General features: G+C 42.2%; 1 protein-coding gene across 2 annotated transcripts in view; it reads left to right on the forward strand.

The window, feature by feature from the left end:
* ZNF652 (zinc finger protein 652) overlaps window positions 1-19078 on the forward strand; it is a 37202-nt gene that overhangs the window by 10810 nt on the left and 7314 nt on the right. For both annotated transcript variants that reach the window (XM_080979348.1, XM_080979347.1), the window contains exons 2-3: window positions 10964-12086; window positions 18717-18864. In XM_080979348.1, coding sequence (XP_080835474.1) covers window positions 11184-12086; window positions 18717-18864 — 1051 coding nt within the window. In that variant the 5' untranslated portion in view covers window positions 10964-11183. The remainder of the gene's footprint in view (window positions 1-10963; window positions 12087-18716; window positions 18865-19078) is intronic.

Below are 19078 nucleotides of genomic sequence, written 5' to 3' on the forward strand. Positions count from 1 at the left end.
AGGTGAGGTCTGACCAGTGCAGAATACAGTGGCACTATTACTTCCCTTGATCTAGATGCTATACTCCTATTGATGCAGCCCAGAATTGCATTCGCTTTTTTAGCTGCCGCGTCACACTGTTGGCTCATGTCAAGTTTGTGGTCAACCAAGACTCCTAGATCCTTTTCACATGTACTGCTCTCAAGCCAGGTGTCACCCATCTTGTATTTGTGCCTCTCATTTTTTTTGCCCAAGTGCAATACTTTACATTTCTCCCTGTTAAAATTCATCTTGTTTGTTTTGGCCCAGTTCTCTAATCTGTCAAGGTCATTTTGAAGTGTGATCCTGTCCTCTGGGGTGTTAGCCACCCCTCCCAGTTTGGTGTCATCTGCAGATTTGATCAGGATGCCCTTGAGTCCATCATCCAAGTCGTCGATAAAGATGTTGAATAAGACCGGGCCCAAGACAGAACCCTGTGGCACCCCACTAGTCACTCTTCTCCAGGATGATTAAACAACTAGGGACTGGCAAGAACTTTTCTTGCCTTTGCATCATCTCCCACTTCCCCTCTTTCTAGTGTGCAGATTCTAGTGTGCTCAACAACTGCAATCCTTAAAAAAGCTCAACAACTTTGATCGGCCCTCACGCACGTTCTCTTCATCAAATCTGGCCCTCTTTGAAAAAAATCTGGGCACTCCTGTCCTATGCGATCCACACATTCATAAGCTTATATCAGGATGGATTAAAAATAGATTTTTGTTAATAATAATAATAATAATAATAATATCAATGGTAGTTTTGTAACAATCAAATAGTGGCAAATTAAAGTGAAATCTGAACTGTTTACAAGCAAATGCTTAAGTCTATACAGTAGTTTATATTTTATTTATTTAATCATGACTGCTAACAGATTAAATGAAACCAGTTTTCTGTGCATAAAAAGAACTCTGAGGAAAGAGATCTCATTTCTGAGGTTGATCATTATATATAGCACCCTAAATAATACGTTACCTGTTATTGTTGTATTTGTGTTGGGTCCAAGTTATTGCTAAGCATTAGGCTCCATGAGGTGCCCATGGTATAAGCTACCTGGTTTGCCTTCAAAGCCCATATGGGCAGCCTGGTACTCCTGTAGTATTTCAATGTTTGTAATCCTTGTATGACCACACTTAAAATACTGTGAATAGTTTGGGTGCCCAGTCTTCATGAGGATATTGTAGAGCTGGAAAGGTTTCAAGAAAGGGAAATTGAAATTATCAATGGGCTGAAACATCTTCTCGATGAAGGAAGGATACATCTGCAGGGCATGAAAAGAGGTTTATAAAATTTTGTGTGATCTGAAGAAAAGTTTGTAACTGTCTCATTACCAGAACTTGAATGGTCATGATATTCAAGGACATTAATTGATAAAGTTTGCTGCTACTAGATGTGTTAACAGACACTAGCTTAAGTAACTTTTAGAGGAGATAATGGAGGATACGACTAATAGTCATGACGGCTTTAAGTTTAAGATACTTTACTACAGATCTTTACAAACTTTTCATGTTGGTGACACACTTTTTAGACATGCATCATTTCGCGACACAGTAATTCAGTTTTACTAGCAAACCAGAGGTTAAAGTAATCACTTTCCAGTCCTGGGAGGAGCGCAGGGAGCATTCACACAACACACCTAAACACTGCAGCCGACACACTAACGTGTCATGACACACAGTTTGGAAAGCTCTGCTTTACTAGATGGTTTGTTTCTATGATCATGTAAAGGCTCTTACATACGATCAGAGCTCCTCATTGTGTAAGGTTCTGTTGAATTTTAGGCTGTCTTTTAGCTGGTATAGTATCAGTTGTTGTTTCCATGCTTGTTTGGAAAATCTGTGCATTTGAAAATGAGAAACATGCTCTTGATGATTTAAACAACCCATCATTTGTTGTGCACTCAAGCACATTCACCTTTCATTTCAACTCCTATCAGACTTCCAGTTTTGCCTGGCATCTCCACCCTGTTCTGCTACTGCCCACTTTAGGTAAAGGTAAAGGGACCTCTGACCATTAGGTCCAGTCGTGGCCGACTCTGGGGTTGCGGCGCTCATCTTGCTTTATTGGCCGAGGGAGCTGGCGTACAGCTTCCGGGTCATGTGGCCAGCATGACTAAGCCGCTTCTGGCGAACCAGAGCAGCACATGGAAACGCCGTTTACTTTCCCGCCGGAGTGGTACCTATTTATCTACTTGCACTTTGACGTGCTTTCGAACTGCTAGGTTGGCAGGAGCAGAGACCGAGCAACGGGAGCTCAGCCCCTCGCGGGGATTCAAACAGCCAACCTTCTGATTGGCAAGTCCTAGGGTTAAACCACAGAGCCACCCGCGTCCCTTTACATGTATGGTTATGACCCTATTATTTTCCAGGTATGCATTCTCTCACTGCATTTGTGTGCACACAGCCATTCATGTTATACTTAGATGGGGCAGAAGAATCAATTCATTTCTCAGTTGGGGTGAAAACAAATAGTCATCCTAGCAGCTGTCAGTTAAGTGTTGAATTAATTGTTGAAGTGCTGACACTTATTTTTGAAACGCACACAACTTATTTTCAACACAAAAAATAACTTCCCCTCTTCCCAATTTACAAATAGACTGTAAGTAGAAATTTATGGTTCCTTGGGAAAATCACCTGAAAAAATAATAACTTTGAAATTGCTTGATTTGTCTGGTATTGTGTTACAAATTTTTATCAAGCAATGCATTTTTAGAAATGGGAGAAAAATCAATACAATATTATATGACATTAGGAAAAAGCTGGACTCTGCAGCCTGTTCAAATTATACATACACAGCAATTATTATTTTCCATAATTTTCTTTCTGTTAGCCATGGAGAGGTGAAAAGGTGAAACCCCACATCCAACCACTAGAAGCCTCATTCAGCCATCCTTCTGGCTTCTACAATGTCAGCCATATTTCAAGCATATTTATGCAACCCCAAGGGCTCAGAACTTGTTTTTTCCATGAAAGATGAGAGTCTCAAGAAACTGAACTCTTATGCTTGGAGAGATGGTTCATGGAAACATGATAGCAGCTTAGTAAAATGTTCTGTGTGTTAACAATTCTTTTAAGGTTCAGACTGAAGCCTCTCTCAGGCTTTCCTGCTCAGTATGGGAAGGTTAGGCGTGGAGCAGGCAAGAATGGATTGGAGGGGAACTTGCCACTCCCCCTTACACATGTCATCCCTGTACATGTTCATTTCAATGCACGGATAGGATTTCAGGTTTCTGTGTTACTTTGGTCTATTTATTCATCACTGTAAATGGATTTTCATCTTTTTGAACTTTAGTTCAAAACTGACTTACTGAAATTCGTCATGTCTTCAATACATTCAGATTCATATACTACCTTTTTCATCTATTATTCCAGTGTGGCATTCCATGCTTTTATAGTGAGGAACAGTGCTATTAGGGTAGAAGATTGAAAGCTTTCACTTTTGGTTTTGAATAAATCAGTTTCCTGATACACAAGCTTTCATTTTTCTTCCTTCGTGTGTGGAAAAGGGAGAGAGAGAGCACATGTGGCAGATCAACACAGCTCATTCTTATAACACTGAACGATTAATTAATGAACAGTGACTGAGATTTGTTTCCTTTAATTTCCTTTAATGTATACTTGGGCTGTGTACACACCATACATTTGAAGCACACTCAGAGCACATTCCCACCCCCACCCTCCATGCTAAAAAAATATCCTGGAAGTTTGGTCTTCACGGAGCTACAGTTCCTCAGCACCTGCAAAACTACAGTTCCCATGGTTCTTTGAGTGAGTGTGCTCTAAAGGCATGGTGTATATGCAGCCTTGGTCAAGAATGTCAGTCTTTGTCTTAAGGTGTTTTGTTAATTAAAAAAAAAAGTTTATAATAAAAAGCGTAACTATAGTCAGTAAGCATTGTTTCTTCGCAACCTGTTTTCTGTCCCTGTTCTACTCTAATCTTTTGTATAAAGCATTTGCTGAGGTCTGGTTTAAATGTTTTATCACCCGCCTGATAGATTTTTATTAGGATATTGTGGGTCCTTCATGGAACAGTATATTAGACTTAAATATTCCTTTTCTATACAGTTGCTTTAATATGACTGTCATTGCACCCTCCATTTTAGCAGGAAAATCACAGGCCTGCTCTGCTTGGCACAGCTGTAGAACATTCAAATGCATTAGGGGGAATATATTAAAACCAGTTTTTTAAATGATTTTATCACTTTGAGCTATTTCATGTGTTAGATCTGTAATTCATTCTTTAAAAATATTTTGATGCGTGACTGGAAATGAATTTGTAAAATGGTGGAACTGGGTTTGGTTTGGTGTGACATGAGCTTAGCTTACATAGATTCTTCATCTTATATTTTTCATGAGGTATACACAACTTGACTGCAAAAAGAATGGAAAGGAGACCATACTGATGAGCAGTACCTGGGTGATGACTTGGTCCCATCTGCCCATCTCATCCAGTTTTGCCTCATCTTCTGTTTTCTTTGTTGCCTTCATCCTGCCTTTCACTGTTCCTTGTTCTCTATTCTCTTATCTTAGGAGTCTGACTCTTTCTGCTTTTCTCTTCAGTCGACTTCTGCTATTACTTTCTTCAAGGAACTGGGGGAGTGGTATTCTTGTGACAGTGGCTGCTATTGTACCAATTCTTACCATTGTCTGAGACCTCAGTGCCCCTTTATTTGCATACATTGTTTTTCTAGGCATGCAAGGAGTTGATAGTTGGGAACTGGTGCAATGGCTGACAATTGTTACAATCATTTTCCCTTTTCTTCGAAAGCAGAGTACTGTACTGTTTTATTCCTTTCTGCAGTTCTCAGAGTAAAGGGTACTTGGGGAGCTTCCAAATGAAAGGATGGTGGTTCCCCAAACACCTTTTATTACCTTACCTGCCACTTAACTTCAACTTGGATTTGCTCCTGCCCATCAGATGGCAGGGAATGTGTATGGAAATGTGGCCAAATATGTGGAAGAAGCAGCTATTTTGGGGTAAGTGAGAGCCCCAGTAACTTTTGCAGCTGACTTTTCTAGAGACTTATTTCTGGCTTCTAGCCCCTGCTTTTCCCCCTCTCATCTGTCAGGCACCTCCTCTATACCTTTACATCAGGCCCTTGCCTCCTTTCTGTTTTACCCTATTCAGGTATAACTGTTCCTTGTAGCTACATTAGCAATGCATCCTTGAAATGTGCATTGAAATACAGTGGTACCTTGGTTCTCAAATTTAATCTGTTCCAGGAGTCCATTCCAAAACCAAGGCGTGCTTTCCCATAGAAAGTAATGCAAAACGGATTAATCTGTTCCAGACTGTTGAAAAACTACCCCTAAAACACTTCTCCCCACCCCCCAATCAGCGCGATCTTTTGATCTCGATCTCTCTCTCCTCAAAGCAGCTGGGCTGTAGAGCGCTGCCGGGACACTTCTCCTCACCTCCCCAATCAGTGCAATCTCTCTAGAAACAGAAGCGCAACATTAAAAACAGAAGCTCAGGACACATTTGACTTCCCAAAAAATTTCGAGAACCAGAATGCTCACTTCTGGGTTTGCGACGTTCGGGTTCTAACTTGTTCGAGAACCAAAGTACCACTATATAGCTGAGAGAGACTGCATCTGCGTGAGGAGAGACTGCATCTGCATGAGTGAATGTTGGTCTCAGCTTCCTTTCCCTTTGCTTCAACTTCTTTTAAGTCTCTGCTTCCTACGGGTTCATCACTTTTTCCCCCTGAAATATATCCTAGGTCAGGAGTGGGGAACCTCCAGTCTGCAGATCAAAAGTTGCCTTTCAGGTCTCTCTGTCTAGCCCTTGGGACTCCACTTAGGCCTAGCCATATCCTTCACCATCCATGAGTGCTTCTGGTCCTTTCCACCACTAGCATGTAGTCCCATAAGATTGCTCACTGAAAATAATCTGCACCCAGTCCTAGGCATTTCAAACACCCACCCACCCACCCACCCACCATGGTTCTAATTGCAACTTTTAGTTGTTGAACCTTCAGGGTTTTGGATAAGCAAACGAAGCATGTTCTGTTGACTAGTGGCATCACAACCTCCCTTCTTTTTGCCTTAAAAGATTGTTTCTTACTTGTATTCTGCAGGAAGTATTTGGAGTTCAGCAGACATTCACCCAAGCACAAACAGGTTCTCCAAATGCTGTAGTGCAGACAACAGAAAAATAATTACAGAAGATGCGGCACTATTTAATGTGTCATCTTTTTTATGTTTATCTTCACAACAGTCATGTGAAATAAACCGTTGTTCAAGTTTTTCTTGTGAGAGACCGTGGACCAAAGTATGCACAGTGTTAAATTCATGTTCACAGTTAATGTATCTGTATTTTTTGTTAAATAGTAGTGATGTGTGTATATTCAGGGTCAGCTGCTATTGCACATCAGAAACCTGGGAGAGGCCATTTTCATTGGGAACTTAATGTGAAGGGAAAGTTGTATCCTGCAGTCCTGATCTCTCCCTCCTTAGTCCTCTCCCTACAGCTCCTTGTGTGGCTGTTATTGAACCCTAAAGCAACCCAGATATGTTAAATGTGATCACAGGATGTTCTTGGTGGTCATATGCTAGTTGTGGAGTACTTTCCCCAGGGAGATTTGTCTGGCACCTATATTATTGTCCACTGGGCACCAGGCTAAGACTTTTGTTTATTTTCCCAAGCTTTTTAGATTCATTTTGAATCCTTTTAATCCTCCTTTACTGTTTTATGCTACTTTTATGATTTTGTGACTTTTTGCTGATTGTACTGTGTTAGAAACTGAGATATGAAAGTTAGGAGCTAAATGGCATCTTAAACCTAGGTTATGGGTGCCACAACGGAATGTTGAGGCACACTTTTTTAGTAATAAGAATACAAAATTGGAAATGAATGAACTGCCCCTAAAATGTTATGTTCATTTTTCACATGGTCTAGTCCTCATCTGAAGACTGCAAAAAATAAAGCCATGCTTTCCCTGCCCTCCCCTCAAAACACTGCCTTTCTGTGAGGCCAGCTTCGAGGCAGAACCTATCAGCTTGCCTGACGCTGCAGTGATTTCTTGAAAGTCAAGCAAGCAGGAATTTCTCCTCCCATGCCATCAGCAGCGGCAGTTTTAATCTGAAATCTTAGTCACAGTACTGTGCCCAGAGCTCAGAAATTGCTCGAGCTAATGAAATTCCCAGTGGCAAAATGCACCTAGAACAATGGGAGTTTCGAACGCTGTTATTGTATGTTTGTATTTCTCTTTTCAGTTGTTTTGTTCTTTTCTGTAAGCCATCCTGGAATGTAATTGAAAGGTGGTATAAAAATGTTTTATTTTTATATAGTTGGAACAGGGTAAAGAGAATGTTGAAAATGTAACAGTTGACTTTAGGAATTTGTTTGCTGTGTTAGATCCATTCAGCAGTCCTCCTCTTTCCCCCTCCCCCTACCCCAGTCTAATGCTGCAGTTTTAGGGCAACAGGCAGTCGCTTGGTTGTCTTGCTAAACCAGTTTCTTTAGGGGGGGGGGAAATCACAAATGGAAACTGCTGGTAGAACATAGTTTCTAGACCATGGGTAGGCAAACTAAGCCCTGCAGGCCAGATCCGACTCAATCGCCTTCTGAATCCGGCCCGTGGACAGTACTGGAATCAGCGTGTTTTTACATGAGTAGAATGTGTTCTTTTATTTAAAATGCATCTCTGGGTTATTTGTGGGGCATAGGAATTTGTTCAGTTTCCCCCCACAAAGTCTGAGGGACAGTGGACCGGCCCCCTGCTGAAAAAGTTTGCTGACCCCTGACATAATGTATGCCTATGCTATTTGCATAATTAATCTATGGGTTTTTATTTGGACACACAAAGTACATGCAACTATGAAGCTGTATGGAAACTGACCTGGAAGGGAGCAGTTGATCACAGTATCTTGTAGTACGGTTTGCTGTCAAAAGGCAAAAACCTAAACTGTTTGTACATTTACATGCTGTCAAGAAAGTTACTTGGTATGTAAGAGTCTTTTTAATGTTTCAGCTTTTGAAGGGAAGGCATGGCAGTAGCAAACTGGAGCTGTTTCTTTTGGTGCCAGAACACACACACACACACACACACACACACACACACCCGGCAGGTGGACAATTCTTTTTTATTGGTTCTGCCATTTGAGTTCTTGCTTTGCTGTGCTTCCCTGCAGCATGGAAAAAGTGACTGCACCTAAAAGACACTGTAGGAGGCATGTCCTCAGGGACTATATGTATTCTGAAAACTATGTAGCAAATGTGCATCTTCAACTTTGGAATAGTTATGTAACTGCTGAAAGCAGATCAGTCCAACATGTGCCTGGTATATATGCCTTATTCCACAGTTATAAATCCACTGTGATAGACACCTTGCTACACACAAAAAACTACTACTTTTCATCAAACCCAGGCAAGACACCCTAGTTCTAGAATACATGTGTGTGATCAGTGGTGGATTAAATACAGATGTAAGAATTTAAACTAAATTCAGATAAGATAGCTGATGATAACTCAGTAGACTGGTTGAAGAAATACCTTTTTTGAACAGGGTCAACTTTGCTGTAAAAACCAAGTTTGTAACTTACGTTTGTTGCTGGACTCATTGTTGTTCCTTAATTCCTAGCTGATGGCTACGATCTGGAGTGCCTTTTATAGGCTTTGGCTGATATACTGACTAAGCCTGTTGCTGGAAAATAGAAACCTGACCATGGTTATCCATACATTGGTTGCCTCCAATATAGAGTATTGTGTTCTACATGTGGCTGCCTATGACAATGACTTGAAAACTTCTAGTGCAGAATGCAGAAGCCTCTATGTGTGGTCTGATATTGACCCGTTTTGAAGTATCCTTTCATTCCAGGTTCAGTTCAGAAGAGCTTATTCTTGCTGTTAAAGCCCTAAACAGATTGGTCCTAACTATCTTAGGAAATGTGTTGCGCGGCAGGGTTTCTTCCATAGCAGCCTTAATGCTGTGCAGCTCACTCCCAAGAGATGTTTGTACAATTACCTCCCTGTTGGCTTTTCAAAGGCAGGCAAAACTGTTAGCCTTTGAAAACTGACTGCTCCTCCCCCCCCCCCCCCCCCGTTTTCCTGCCCTTAGTTGTTTCTGGGTTTTTGATTGTTTGATTTTATAGTGTTTGGTTGATTTTTTAAGAAAAACAAAACAGGAAAAAACCCCTATAAGCAACATTGTTGATTTTTATAAGTGGCAGTCTTAGTTGTTTTAGGGGAACTTTGGAAAGGTAGCATAAAATCTTTTAAATAAGAAAATCCAGATATTGAAGCCTGAATAAATTGTGTAAATCAAGGAAGTGTGTGTACATTTATCTGACCTCCTAGCAGAATAGGAAAGGAGCTATATAGAGCATATGACAGCCCGGACACTGAGGTCCAGCTCCGAGAGTCTTCTGGCGGTTCCCTCACTGTGAGAAGTGAAGCTACAGGCAACCATGCAGAGGGCCTTCTTGGTAGTGGCGCCCACCCTGTGAAATGCCCTCCCATCAGATGTCAAGGAAATAAGCAACTATCTGACTTTTAGAAGACATCTGAAGGCAGCCCTGTTTAGGGAAGGTTTTAATGTTTGATGTTTTATCACTTTTTTATTATCATTAATATTCTGTTGGGAGCCGCACAGAGTGGCTGGGGAAACCCAGCTAGATGGGCGGGGTATAAATGATGATGATGAAATACCCCACCCCTGAAATTCCTATCCTCTCTGGCTTCTGAGTTAGACTGTACCTCAGTGGTTGAGCACATGTTCTGCGTGCAAAAGGCCCCAGGTTCATTTCCTGGCATCTCTAGTAAAGAGGATTGAGTGGAGAAGACCTGTGTCCAAGACTGCTTGGAGCTGCTGCTAGTCAGAGTAGACAGTATTGTGCTATAGACAGGTAATCAGTCCTGATGTGAACTAGGAACACGAGAAGCTTTTTCACTAGGCACTTCCCATGAGTTTTTAAGCTGCATGTCACAGCTGTAGGGTCTAGAACAGGGGTCGGCAAAGTTTTTGTGCCTTGGGCCAGTTCACAGTCCCGCAGACGCCACGGTGGGCTGGAGTGTGCACGCACGCATGAGCAAACGCTATTTCCGGCACAGAGGAGGCGTGCGCAGCTTCCCATTGGCTGCAGGAGCTTCCAGCAGCCAGTGGGAAGCTGTCCAGCTTTGCAGAAGGCGGTCCCCACTGCCCTCCATGCCGGTTTAGCATGGTGCACGGGAGCTGGCCGAGTGGGCGATGGAGGGCCATGGTCCGGTTAAGTGACCCCCATGGGCCGCTTGTGGCCCATGGACCTTAGGTTGCTGACCCTTGGTCTAGAATCATCTAAAAAAATAAAAGCCAAGGACAGGGAATACCAAGTTCCATGCTACATTACAATCTATGTCTTTTGAATGTGTACCTGTAGACACATAGGAACCATACAACTTAGTTGGATACCTGGGGGGCTCATAATTTGTTTCTGGCAAAACTGATGGGTGGGCGGACTAGTGTGTGCAAGAGTTTTCAATTATGTGTGAATAAATGTGTGATTATTATTATTTTTAATTAAATCTGAGAAGTATTTTACTGTACCAATTCAATGAAGTTTAATTGTGCAGCACATTAATTCTGTTGTAGTGTTGAACATAAGAATAGGGAAGTATGTTAATAATGATGTTAAATGGATGAATGCCAGTGCTGGTGACTGACCTTGGATAAACTATTTTTTGTTATGTGCCATCTTTCAATTAGATGAGGCCATTTATTTGGAACTGTGTTTCAGGACCTTCCTCTGCTCTGAGGATCAGATGAAAGCCGCATATTTTCCAGCAGTAGAATTAATTCCCTGCCCCAACCCCCAGCAATAAGATGAATAAGCCATTATTAATAAGAATGTTTAACAACTTGTGTGGCAAATCCTGTACTCTGTTTAGGTTAGGCAGCCAATGATTTCACAGGGATAAGTTCTTTTAGTTATGTTTAAGCCACTGACTTAATTTTCTCCTTCTTTTCTAGACAAGATGTTCAGCTGTTGAGCAGCAGCTTTCTTCCTGTGAACTGCTGCCGATTTCCTCGTGCTGTAAAGCCAGAGTTCCATGACCTGCACGGGGTGCTTTGGTGCTCTGCTTCCCCAAGGCAGTCATGTGTTAGTTCTCTCCGACAATTCATCTTGCTCCAGAGGAGTTACTTCCTTGGTATTCTGGAATACAAGGTGCTCAATGAATCGGGAGCCCCCATGAATGAAACAGCCAGCTCTTGCCAGCAGATGGCTAAAAACTGCAGCACACATGTAGCAGGGATGGCGCAAGAGGACAGAGCTCAAGTGCCACCCACTTTCTACCATGGTGCCAGCCAGGAACTTGATTTGTCCACCAAAGTCTACAAAAGGGAGTCTGGGAGTCCTTACTCCGTATTGGTGGACCCAAAAGCAAGTAAACCACATCTCCATGAAAGAGAGGAACAGCCATATTTCAAGGAGGACAGAACAGTAGGAGAGGTCCGAGCCGTGAAAGAAGACAGGGAGAACTCTGACGACTTGCAGGAGGACGAGGAGGAAGATGAAGTGACTTACAAAAGGGAGCAGATAATAGTAGAGGTAAACCTTAACAACCAAACATTAAATGTTTCAAAAGGGGAGAAGGGGGTCCCCTCCCAATCCAAAGAAACTGCTGTTCTTAAGACCAGCAGTGAGGAAGAGGAGGGTGACAGTGGGGAGGAAGAGGCCACTGAAGACAGTAATGATGAGGAGGAGAATGAGAGGCAGAAGAAAAAAGAGCAAAGAGAGGAGAAAGATAGTGTTGCACAAAGGAGGACAAGGAGAGCTGCATCTGCTGCAGCCGCCACAACTTCCCCTACTTCCAGAACTACAAGGGGCCGTAGAAAGAGCGTTGAGCCCCCCAAGCGTAAGAAGAAAGCTGCAAAGGAGCCCAAGGCACCTGTGCAGAAATCAAAGTGTGAAGAAAAGGAGACTTTGACCTGTGAGAAGTGCCCCAGGGTGTTTAACACACGCTGGTATCTGGAGAAGCACATGAACGTCACTCACAGGCGCATGCAGATCTGCGACAAGTGTGGGAAGAAATTTGTTCTAGAAAGTGAGCTCTCCCTCCACCAGCAAACAGACTGTGAAAAAAACATTCAGGTAGGTTCTCTTGCCTGCTTGCAAGATTTCCCTGCCTTCTGCTGTCCCCTGGACACTTCGAAAGGGGGGAAATCCTTTGAGGAGAACAAGGTCCCAAGCCTTTCTGCTTCTGTCGGCGTTTCCTGTTGCTCACCTAAGGAAACTAACCTGTATGAATGGGGGGTGGGAAAGGGAGGGAGTAAGAAGTGGCTCTTAGGGTTTTTCTGCACAACATTACAGATGAGGTGAAATATAAGGTGCTTCAAAATAGAGCTTAATGCACTCTGTGCTGGTTAGTATGAGCAGAGGTTTATTTCCAACAATCATGAACATGAAGCTGAGCTTGCTGTGCTCTAGGCAATTCAGGTTCTAAGGACAGGCCGAATTTAAAACTTGTATTTATTTATTTTAGTAATTCTGCTTGTAGAATGTGTGGTGTCACATGCTTTGATAAGGAAGGAGGGAAAACTTGAATTGATGGGCAGGCAAATACAAGGATGGATCCAGATGCTGTTTCATGCAAGACTATTTTCCTACCTCGATAGTATTTCCATGTAGGAAAGCTGTAAACACTCATGTGCAACAAATGGACAGGAGTCCGAGTATACTAGATGGCTTATTGCAACTTATTGCTCATGTCTGCTTGTGAAATAGACTTTTGTACACACATTAAATAACTATGTATGGAATGATCTTGTGTGAAACTGTTCTAGGTGCCACAACGGGGAGAGAGACTGCTGCTACCACAAAGAGATGAAGTAGGGATTGTGAAGCTGTAGGTTTTATGAAGAGTCCTATAGAAACTGCATACAATCACCACAAATCCTGCTCAGGGTTCTCTCCTCATCACAAACTTTATTTATTCAGAGTCCTTGCATTTTATTTTATTTAGAAAATCCTATAGACTGCTTAATTTTTAAAAAAATCCTACACGGTGTACATAATAAAACAATTAGCAACAAAACACAAATAAAAGCAACAAAACTTTTATAAAACATTACCTAATTAAATTATATGTCTGGGTAGACCTACTAAATTAAAAATAGTTCCCAGGCATCTAAAATAATACAGTATTGGTGTCTGCTATATTTACTTCAATGGAAGTAAAACTGCATTGACATCCAGATTCTGTGTAGCACAAGTAATTATGAAGAAACCCTCAAAGCACACCGTCTTAGGATGCTTGCCGACATTCTCAGCCTTGAATTTTCTCCATCTCTGAAAACCAGGGCCGTCAAATTCTTAAAGGGCGGATACAGATAAATTGGTTGCTTTGCTAGGATGAGAACAAAAGCAGGGACAAACATGTGAATCGTTGGATCATACTAGTGGGATGACTTGGTTACATTAGATAATGTTAAAGAGTATGTTGAAAAGGGTATTAAAAATACAAAAGCAACCCTTCTAAATTAGACCAAATGCTCCTGTTTGTATTGAATCTCCTTCTAGTAAGTTTCATTAGATGACCTTGAATTTTAGTACTATATGAGAGAGAGAGAGAGAGGCTGACTTCTCTGCCTGTTTTTCTCTACACTCTGCATAATTTTATAAACTTTTCTGAAACTGCCCCTTATTCACCTTTTTTACTTAACAAATAAGTCTCACGTGTAGCTACGACGGGACAGAGCCTCCTTTCTCACCTTACATAATTTGTGTCCGTTGGTGAAGGTGGGGAGAGAATATCAGGGACTTCCAAGTGAAGAGGGAAAGTGCTTTGATTTCAGGTAAAGACTTTCCTGTTTACATTTATGAGGGGCTGGGGACAATTTTAGTGTTTCCTTGAGTACTTTTAAAAAAGCAAGCTGCAGCTCAAAGCTTTGTTGATAAATAATCAGCCTTACAGCTTTGAAAAATGAACTGTATGGCAAAGAAGTGAGAAGGGAACCATAAAGCTGATCTCTCAGCCCAGACACAACAGCAGCATAACTTTTTAAGTATATAAAAGGAAAAACTACTCCAGGCATCTCATAGCCATAAGCAGTGAATTCCTTCTCTTCCCCCCCCCCAACAAAAAAAAATGTGTCACCCAAAATGTTTGCCCTCCAAAGTCGCTCATTCTCCTAAGGTGCCCCACAACCCTCCATAAACATGCCAAAAACATGGTCGTGAATTTGTTCCCATGGCCTGGTTTGCATTGTTAAACTATTATTTAAATTTGACAGTGCATGTTGCTGAAATTGTGGTTGCAGTGTTCATCTCCTGCTTTTGGCTTAGCATTACGTCATATGTATGGTTGTCTGGAACTGCAACTTCTCAGCCGTTTGACTTCACCCCCCCAAAGGCACACTTCTTCATTGTCTCCCAAGGCAGACAATGCCAACCATCAAGCTTGTTGGTCAGTGAGATGCTCTTTGCAAGCCCTTCATGGTGCATTGTATTTTATATATATATATATATATATATATATATATATATATATATATATATACACACACACACACACACACACTGCCCATCTGGCTGGGTTTCCCCAGCCACTCTGGGGGGCTTCCAACAAAACATTAAAATACAATAGTCTGTCAAACATTAAAAGCTTCCCTAAACAGGGCTGCCTTCAGATGTCTTCTAAAAGTTTGATAGTTTTTTTCCTCTTTGACATCTGGTGGGAGGGCGTTCCACAGGGCAGGTGCCACTACCGAGAAGGCCCACTGCCTGGTTCCCTGTAACTTGGCTTCTCGCAGTGAGGGAACCGCCAGAAAGCCCTTAGCGCTGGACTTCAATGTCCAGGCAGAACGATGGGGGTGGAGATGCTCCTTCAGGTATACAGTGGTACCTTGGGTTACATATGCTTCAGGTTACATATGCTTCAGGTTACAGACTCCGATGACCCAGAAATAGTACCTCAGGTTAAGAACTTGGCTTCAGGATGAGAACAGAAATCATGCTCCGGTGGCGCGGTGGCAGCAGGAGGCCCCATTAGCTAAAGTGGTGCTTCAGGTTAAGAACAGTTTCAGGTTAAGAACAGACCTCCGGAACGAATTAAGTACTTAACCCAAGGTACTACTGTACTGGGCCGAGGCTGTTAGGGCTTTGAAGGTCAGCACCAACACTTTGAATTGTGCCCGGAAACATACTGGGAGCCAGTGTAGGTCTTTCAAGACCAGTGTTATATGGTCTCGGTGGCCGCTCCCAGTCACCAGTCTAGCTGCTGCATTCTGGATTAGTTGCAGTTTCCAGGTCACCTTCAAAGGTAGCCCCACATAGAGTGCATTGCAGTAGTCCAAGTGAGAGATGACTAGAGCATGCACCACTCTGGCGAGACAGTCCTCAGGCAGATAGGGTCTCAGCCTGCGTTCCAGATGGAGCTGGTTAACAGCTGCCCTGGACACAGAATTGACCTGCGCCTTCATGGACAGCTGCGAGTCCGAAATGACTCCCAGGCTGCATTGAACTTCTGGTGACCATCACCTGATGGCACTGTGATGTTGTGCAAACAGCCCTGCGCACCCGTCAGCTTTGGCCCACAAGGATGTAGGAGCGATAAGGATTTGACCCATGTTCCCCACCCCTGGTTTTGAAGTGACATGTGGTTCAGGCCACTGACAGACAGACAGAAGCTGCCTCATTCTGAATCAGATCATTGATTTGTCTAACCCAGTATTGTGTTGGCAGTGATTCCCCAATATTTCAGACAAGAATCTCCCATGCCTATTGGAGATGCCAGATATTAAACGTGGGACCTTTTCAATGCAAAAGCATGTGCCCTCATATTGCTGTTTAAATCTAAAGGTAAATTGTCACAAAGAAGACAGTCGAACAACTGTCATTGCCCATTTCACAAAAGTTTCATTACCATTTATCCTTATTACATTGGCTTGCTAAGGTGCAGCAATTAAACCAGCAATTCTGATGGTTAAGTCCTGTTGAATTTGGGCTTATGAGTAAATCTGAATCAAATCGGTCTGTAAATGTGGTTAGCTATTTGAAGTTACTCGTAAACTCATTGACATGTTTTAGGCTTAGGCTACTGCTAGAATGGGGTTGCCAACCTTTTTGAACCAGTAGAAGTGTTTCAATTTTTGAGAGAGTGCTAAGGGCACCAATCACAAAATGGCTGTCATGGGGACATGTTGCATAACACAAAATGGGTGTCACTAGACTTGGCATAATACAAAATAGCTGCCATGGGGAATGGCGTAACATAAAATTAGCCAGACAGCCATACACATACATTCAAATGTTGTTGCTGTTTTAAGAACAGTACCAGGAAAAATATACAAGATGGCCACATCACGCTCACTCATTTCACAGAAATCACTTAGAAGATTCCTGCACGTTTTGCCCCATAACCTCCTTTCTAGGGGGGCTAGTGACTTGCTTTAAAAGGGGGGGGGGCTCAGAATCTGGGGTACTAGCCCAGGGTGAACGCTGTTCTGGATCTTGAAGTGATTGTATAAATCTAAAACCTTCTGGATAAAAGCATTCAGTATATTGATGTGTATTTTGAATTTGCTTATGCTGTTTAATTTTTTTTTAATGGGATAAATGTACAAAGGGTATCAGTGTCTCTTAATCTGGTGCCTGTGTAAATAGTCATTGCATCAGGTGTTGCATTGCAGGAATACTATATCAGATTTGATGAGTCAAAGTATAGGCTGTTTCCAAGAACCAGGCAGAGTTTTTGGGCAGTCTTATCTGCAGCAGAGCAGATTGAACTCCGACAAGAAACTTCTGGGGTTGCAGGGCCTGTAAATGGTGGGGTTGATGTCAGAGACTATTACCCTAAGCAGTCCAGGAATGAATATGAAAATGGGGTCCTTGTGGGAACAAATGTTTGATGAATGAGTTGGCAGGACTTTGCGCTAGCAACTGCTAGCTCTCTTCCTTTAAGGGTTCCTGTACTCAGAAGCCAGCTATTCTGATTGTGTTAACATTTATCACCTGTAGCAAAGGACTAAGGGAACTAATAGGCAAACCTTCCGAAGCTCCTACTATTGGCTGCCTTTTAAGCTATTGCCTGTTTGGGTGGTGACATACCTGCATCTGGTGGCGAAGAAGTGGAAGACTTGCAGAGCTGTCATTCCTCAGACACTGGAGCTATGTACCATGGCTAAAGAACTGGATCTTGTTTTGGATCAGGGAAACCTCGTGTGTTCAATAGATTTGCTGTATTCCAAGTGCTTGATATTATTGCTGGGATCCGGTTGTTTTCATTCATCCCTCCAAAAAGTCCTCTGCTATTCCAGGTTCCAGTTTTTGTACCTGGGTATGATTTTGGTACACGGAAGCACAGAAGCTGCTGCTTCACTTCACTAGTTCCAACTCCTCATTCTGCTACCACTGTCTCAGCTAGGACAATCCTTCATTTGGAACTCGAATCCAGTTAACTTCTGTCTCCATATCTCCCTGAATCCTACAAGTAAATTAAAGAAGAGTCACAACCTGAAGTCCACTAAGGTGGACTGTGGAGTGGGCTAACTAGTTCGAAGGATGCCAGGGGTTGAGTTAGAAACCTTCAAAGTTCTTTAAAGTGTTAGGAGAAAGTATTAAGTATTTCTGTTTAAAATGCTGTTTAACTTTTATAAACTGCTGTTGTTGATACATTTAGCATAATTTATACAGGGGGGCAAAATCCAGCTTTTCTTGGTATAGAATTTCAGTTTTTAAGCTCACAGTACACACGGCCATGTGCATAACTGGGCCATTGGGGGTTGTGTTAAGGTTTGTGCCTATATGCATTTCTAACTCATAATCATGTTGTCTAGTACTTGATGTAAATTGTGTTACAGGGTGTTTTATTTGCTGTGTTGATCCAATTTTTACTTTTCTAAGCCATTTTGGAGTTGTGTTTGGAGAAAATGGAGGCATTAGTTACTAAAACAACAAAAATTATTTTGACTACTAATTGATAAGTTCAAATTTGTCTCCCTTTGCAACCAAGGGTCATTACTTCCAACTTACATTAACTTGTTTAGATGTAATGAATCTGTCATAAATCCCTGGTAGAAGGAAAACATTTGGATGTTATTTTCTACTCCCTCCTTCCAGTCCCAGTTACTGTCCAAACTCTTGCAATTCCTAGAATCTGGATAAGAAAGGCTTCACTTTAGATTTACTCGGTTTGCATAATATGGGGCTTTCTAGACTTCACAAGTTCCAATCACTGTGTACAAATGAAAACGTGCTGGCATCTATCTGAGTTAGAATATCACTGTCTCTAAACCAGCTAAAATAAATGAAAAAATTGTCCAATAGCACCTTAGAGACCAACTAAGTTTGTTCTGGTTATAAGCTTTCGTGTGCATGCATACTTTTAGACCAGCTAGTACAAGTTATATTTTAGCCTCTGAATAGGGTTTGTAATAGTGTGATCCTAATCTTTCTTTCCCATCCACACCAATCTTGGATTGGTTTCACTCCCATCACAGCCACCAGGTTTTTAATCTAGATGTAGCTGCTGTTCGGAAGCAGCAGGTGGCGATGTAAGTCCAAGAACAACCCACTCATTCTTTAATCGGACTTTCAGCTTTTGAGCTCTGCCGGCGCAGCAGAATTACAGTGAAGTGGGTGGCATTTCAGCAGTTGCCACAAAATAATGTATCTAGGGTTGTGGTTTCCTTCCGTATTTCACTGCATTTCGGTTACAGCTGGCTTGTCCCATCTGAAATGAGCTCTGTGTGAATTGCACTTCTTTGTCCCGTCCATCCTCAGTGTGTTTCCTGTAATAAATCGTTCAAGAAGCTATGGTCCCTCCATGAGCATATCAAGATTGTCCATGGGTATGCAGAGAAAAAGTTCTCCTGTGAGATATGCGAGAAGAAGTTCTACACAATGGCTCACGTGCGAAAGCACATGGTTGGTGAGTTTTTGCTGCCCATATTGTGGTTCCTTATCTCTCTGCTGCTTGTTTCCGAGAACGTTCAAAGTACTTTCCTTATACTGTTGCCAGTGCCTCCTGGGTTATAAATAGACAAATGATCTGTCTATGTCTCCTCTTCAGTACTGTAACCTTATTCTCATCAGCCATTGCCATCTCTATTTGCAGCTGAGGCCAAAATGTGGAGGGAAATACC

This window comes from Podarcis pityusensis, assembly GCF_964106645.2.
Source record: "Podarcis pityusensis genome assembly, chromosome: 13".
NCBI lineage: Eukaryota > Metazoa > Chordata > Lepidosauria > Squamata > Lacertidae > Podarcis > Podarcis pityusensis.